The 5,966-nt window shown below is 43.6% G+C and overlaps 1 protein-coding gene across 1 annotated transcript; it reads left to right on the top strand.

The window, feature by feature from the left end:
* Positions 1-2,977: 2,977 nt before the first annotated feature.
* LOC118480231 lies at positions 2,978-5,373 on the top strand. The gene is made up of 3 exons (XM_035974967.1): positions 2,978-3,169; positions 3,335-4,116; positions 4,245-5,373. Exons 1-3 carry the CDS (start codon positions 2,978-2,980, stop codon positions 5,371-5,373), a joined length of 2,103 nt encoding a protein of 700 aa, XP_035830860.1.
* Positions 5,374-5,966: the final 593 nt, after the last annotated feature.

Genomic DNA, 5,966 nt, shown 5'->3' with positions numbered 1-5,966 from the left:
CAAGTCGTTCAAGTGAAGACGTTGAAGCCGCATTACTCGGTCTACAACGTTAACAATGGAATATTCAGGAGCATCCCATATTTGAAGGAATTTCAGTTTGTATTTGGTTACTATAAATAGGTGGGTATATCGGATCGAATAGGACATCACAGCTACACTCACTACACTTACACACTTGTTCTCTCGCAACTTGCACTCTCACACAAATCATTGTAACACTTAGCGATCTAGTCATTATCCTAAATTGTATCTTGAAGTTTGAAGTAATAAGAAGAACTAGGCAGCTGCGATTGTCAGCTCCCGAGGTTTTATACTTGCGATCTAGATTGATCAAGGGCTTTCCTCGTACATCTTGTGTCAACCCCTTTACTTTTTGCTCATTGTTTGATCATAGATACAGCTCAATATCCTGAGCCGTATCCTGAACACTGTTTTTCCAAACAACATAATCAGCATATTTTCAACACACTTTTCAGCACACTACCTCACTTAACTAATTTGATCACTTAATTGCTTCGGTAATTTTTGACCAAAACAGTGTAGAACTGCTTGATTGATGAGAACTTGATGCAGCATTTGAAGTGTTATAAGCACTGAAGGACTGCCTTTGTAGTATAAAGATATGTCTTGTTGCATGCTAGCAGAATTCATCTTCTTTATCTTCAACAACTCAAGCTCGTGGGCTTCGATCTTTTCAATAAACGAAATCTGATTGAGATTCACAAAATCAGAACTGTTTTTCAGCATCATAAGATACGTTCCCCACTCATCATATGGAACTGCATCACAAAGCTTATCAATCCATTCTTCATCTGTTTTTTCAATTTCTAATCTTTTCATTTCAACTACAAGGTGGCAATATCTTTCGATAAACTGTTTTGTTGACTCTCCTTTGATCCCAGTAAAAATATCGAATTCTTTCTTGATAAGCGCCTTTTTGCTCTTGATCATAGAAACACTTCCTTTAAACTTCAGTTGTAGTGCTTGCCAGATTGACTGAGAACTTTCGTCATGTTGTAGCAATACGAGGATGTCTTCTCTAATGGCTTGCTGCATGAAGGGGTAAGGTCCCAAAAACCTCATAAAAAGGATTTGAGACCATACCACAAACTGGCCTTTCAACCTTTTAACCTTGCGCGGTCGCGCATTGATCTTACAAAAGGGAGAAAGTAATCAACAAATTATAGTCGCGCGCTCAAAGGAAAGCATAAAATCCTTGCGCCTTCTTCCATTAAAATCCTGAGATCAATACTTCCGCCCAAATATCCAAACTTGAATATCATTTTACCCAGACTTGGGATTTATTCATCTGTGTACACACAGTAAGGTGTCACACTAGATTACAGCAGTAATCTTCTAGAAAGAATATGATTGTGCACCACCCAGACGGTTATAACCGTCTGGACACGTGTCATTACCACAAGCATCCCTGAAATCACAACAAAAGCATGCAATTGGAGAATGATCTCCACTTAATCACTTTCCACGTGGCAATCCCCCAGCCATAGATCAAACCACGATCCGTGTGCATTCACATCGGATCGAGGCAACTTAACGTGGGATTAAAGAACTTAACGGAAGAAAATATAACCGCTACGGCGTTAGCATCTTCCGTCATCTTTTCAATAACAGGTTTTCCCTCCCAAACTCCCGGTTATAAATATGAGAACTGTTCAGGTATAAACTCAGATCTCACTCACTTCTCAAATACTTTCTCTCCTCCATTACCAATACTTATTCTCACACCGGAGTCGGGTCAAGGAGAGAACCCTCTTCTCCCCTTGACGAGGCTAACGGTGCTCTTTTTTGCAGAACCATCGGAGAAGAAGTTCGGCAGCAACTGAATCAACCGAGAGAGAGCTAACCCTTTTATGCGGATTCGAACCCCCTAGATATTTCGGTTCTGACCATTTATCTAGTGTTTCTTCATTGGTGCCCACCGTTTTCTCAGTTTTTCTAGTTTCTACCTCTTTTCGATTCAGTTCATTCCATTTTTCTGTTTTTGCACATGGCAGAAAAATCATCTTCTCACCGGCAACTGGTCCTCGACCAAAAGTCGGAAACAATTTCCAAATAAAAGGATCCCCAGAACATTGGGTTAACAGATGCCAAGCTGCTTTAAACACAATCGTTATGCAAATCGCCAGATCTGATTTACCAAACATCAGATCTGGAAAAGAAATCAGTACTACAGAATTGGACCCATCAACACCACGTTGGGGGGATATCCAATCCAGCCAATCCAGAGATAGCAGTTATCAGAAACAAATACCCATGGTTCAAGGAGGTCTATCACGAAGACCAAATAAACGAAACTATGATCAACATTGGAGAGAACAACAAGTCGTGTTCCCTGTTGTTCCTGGGGGTCCTCAGGAAGAACGACCAGTGATTACCACTGGTATTTTCGGTCATTACCGAACGGATTATATGTTCATAGATCCAGGAAGCTCGATGGACATCATATACGAACAGTGCTTTAAACAGCTCGATTCAGAAGATAAAGCACGTTTAGAACCGGTCGATTTTCCCCTCACCGGATTCTGTAATGAAGCTGTATTCCCATTAGGGAAAATCGCTTTCCCGGTGACTTTATCAGATGGCAAACATTCACGAACAGTTACAGTCAATTTCATGGTCATGCCAGCAACATCACGTCATGATGTTTTGCTCGGAAGAAGGTCACAAAGAGAATTCAGCATGATCACTTCCATTCCACATGCTGCTTGTGGATTTCCGACAGAAACCGGAGTTGCAATTCTCTATTCAAGCAAAGAAGTCATGTCTGTGGACGATGAACCACCAGCAAAGGTAGTCAAATCTTCGGCACCAAACGAACTAGAGAAAATGGGCTCTGAACAACGAATACCCAGAGCAGACCATTCTGCTAGGACAAGCCATTTCACCAGCAACACGCATACAACTGAAAGAGTTGTTGTCTAACAACAAAGATATATTTGCCTGGTGCCCAGCAGACATGACTGGAGTTCCATGCGACATCGCGCAGCATTGTCTAAACATCAAACCATCAGTAGAACCTGTTGCTCAGGGGAGGCGCAGCTTCAGTGAAGAAAAAGCAAAAGCGATGGACGAGCAAGTGACAGAGTTACTCAATGCGGGAATCTTGCGAGAAGTAAAATACCATACATGGGTTGCCAACCCAGTGATGGTACAAAAACATAGCGGCGGGTGGAGAATGTGTGTCGACTTCAAGGACCTAAACAAAGCATGCCCCAAAGATTGCTACGCGCTCCCAGAGATAGACAAAAAAGTCGACTCTCTAGCATCATTCAGATAGAAATGCTTTCTCGACTGTTATAAGGGTTATCACCAGGTCCAGATGAAAAAAGAAGACGAAGACAAAACCGCGTTCCGCACAGATAAAGGCATCTACTGCTACACGAAAATGCCGTTTGGCTTGCGCAACGCAGGCGCAACTTATCAACGCCTAATGGACGCAGTCTTTAGCGAGGATATTGGCAAAACTGTCGAAGTATACATGGATGACCTCGTCATCATGAGCCATGAAGAGGAGACGATGCTCAGCAATATCCAGCGCACGTTCGATTCCTTACGTAGCGTGAACTTAAAACTTAACCCGACAAAATGCTCCTTCGGCATGGAAGAAGGAAAATTTTTGGGTTTCATAGTTACAAGAGACGGCTTTAAGGTTAATCCAGAAAAAGTGCTGGCCATCCAGCTAATGCCATCACCTGCAACAGTCAAAGAAATGCAAAGGCTCGCCGGACGATTGGCAGCTCTGAACAGATTCTTGGCCAATCATGCGGCAAAATCTTATCTATTTATCAGTACGCTGCGAAACTGCGGAAAGAAAACTCCTTTTCAATGGACGCCTGAAGCAGAAGCAGCATTCAAGCAAATGAAAGAATGTTTAATTCAGCTGCCAACACTGACCGCGCCAAAAGAAAAAGAACCGTTAATCTTATATCTCTCAGCCGCGGAAGTAGCAGTAGGCGCAGTATTAATGGTAGAACAGGAAAATATCCAGACTCCAATCTACTATATCAGCAAAATGCTCACTGGCCCCGAAACTCGTTACTCAATGATAGAAAAATTGGTTCTAGCGCTAATACACGCATCCAGACGCTTGCGCAGGTATTTCTCAGGCCATGTCATCACAGTTCTCACAAATTATCATTTAGGCCAAATCTTGTCAAAACCTGATGTGGCGGGAAGATTAGCTAAATGGGCCATTGAGCTGGGAGCTACAACATTTTTTACAGACCAAGACCAGCAATCAAAGGGCAAGTTCTAGCAGACTTCACCACTGAAGTTCTCATCGATAAAATACAAGAATGTGAGGCAATCCAGAACCCGACACCTGTTTTTGATGACAGAGTCTGGACCTTACACACAGATGGTGCTTCTAATGATGATGGAGCAGGAGCAGGCCTCCGATTAGTCAGTCCGGATAATCACGAACTTACATATGCCATACGCTTAGATTTCCAAAGTACCAAAAATGAAGCAGAATACGAAGCATTTTTAGCAGGCCTCCGTCTAGCACTCAAAATGGGGGCAAGAAACCTTGAAGCCAACGTTGACTCAAAGCTAGTAGCCGAACAAGTTAACGGTCGTTATGATGCGAAAGGGGAAGCTATGGCGTTGTACCTTGAACAAGCGCGGATGTTAATCAGCCAATTTCAAACATTCAAAGTTAATCACATAAACAGAAGCGAGAACAAGCACGCTGACGCGCTAAGCAAGTTAGCTGCTACCAGTTTTAAACACTTAGCAAAGGAGGTACGCATAGAGGTATTATCCAACCCTTCCATTCATCTCAAGCAAGTAAGCGTCATAGAAATGGGAGATCCATCCTGGATGTCTCCAATCATCTTGTACCTTCAACACGGAAAACTTCCGGAAGGAAAGGCAGAAGCTCGAAAAATACAACACAAAGCAATAAATTACGGGATGGCGGATGGCGTCCTTTATCGAAAATCATTCATGGGCCCATTACTACGCTGTGTTGATAAAACAGACGCCCAATACCTAGTCAGAGAAATCCACGAGGGATTATGCGGGATACACGCGGGACCGCGCATGGTCGTGGCAAAAATAACGAGCGCCGGATACTACTGGCTAGGAATGCACATGGACGCAGTTGATCTATTAAGAAGATGCGAGGCATGTCAACGCCACGCACCAAAGACACTCCGACCCAAAAATCCGCTAATTCCCGTTACTTTCGCCTGGCCATTCCAACAGTGGGGCATCGATCTTATTGGCCCATTTCCTGACGCGCCAGGTGCAGTAAAATTCATCATCGTCGCGGTGGATTACTTCACAAAATGGGTGGAAGCTAAAGCTTTAGCCTCAACAACAGCAATGGTAATCCGCAAATTTATATAGGAACATATCATTTGCAGATTTGGATTACCATTGCGCATCATTTCTGACAATGGTACAAACTTCGCCGCAGAAGATCTTCAAAAATGGTTCAAAGAAATGAAGATCGAGCACAACTTTGCCTCTGTTGCGCATCCTCAAGCGAACGGTCAGGTAGAGAGCGTAAACAAACAAATCGTTGACGGCATAAAAGCGCGACTTGGGACAGCGCGTAGAGGGTGGGTTGACGAACTTCCCAGCATCCTCTGGGCACGTCGAACAATGCCAAAGACTAGCACCGGAGAAACTCCGTTCAGTCTAGTCTATGGGTCTGAGGCCGTCATTCCAGCTGAGATAGGTTTACCATCACCGTGCATGTTAGCCATGGAAAAACAGAACAATGAACAAGAGCGAAGAATGGATTTGGATCTTCTGGAAGAGAGGCGCGAGAACGCCGCCATAACGGAAGCAAGGTACAAATCCAAGCTCGAAAAATATTACAATGCGCACGTGCTTGTTTGCACCTTTGTCCCCGGCGATTTTGTCTTGCGTGACAATGAGGCTTCAAACACTGAAAAGCCCGGCAAATTAGCGCCAAGGTGGGAAGGACCATACGT

The sequence above is a fragment of the Helianthus annuus genome, chromosome 7 (genome assembly GCF_002127325.2).
Source record: "Helianthus annuus cultivar XRQ/B chromosome 7, HanXRQr2.0-SUNRISE, whole genome shotgun sequence".
Classification (NCBI taxonomy): domain Eukaryota; kingdom Viridiplantae; phylum Streptophyta; class Magnoliopsida; order Asterales; family Asteraceae; genus Helianthus; species Helianthus annuus.
Note: the sequence above shows the minus strand (reverse complement) of the source record. Positions and strands in the feature narration are given on the sequence as shown.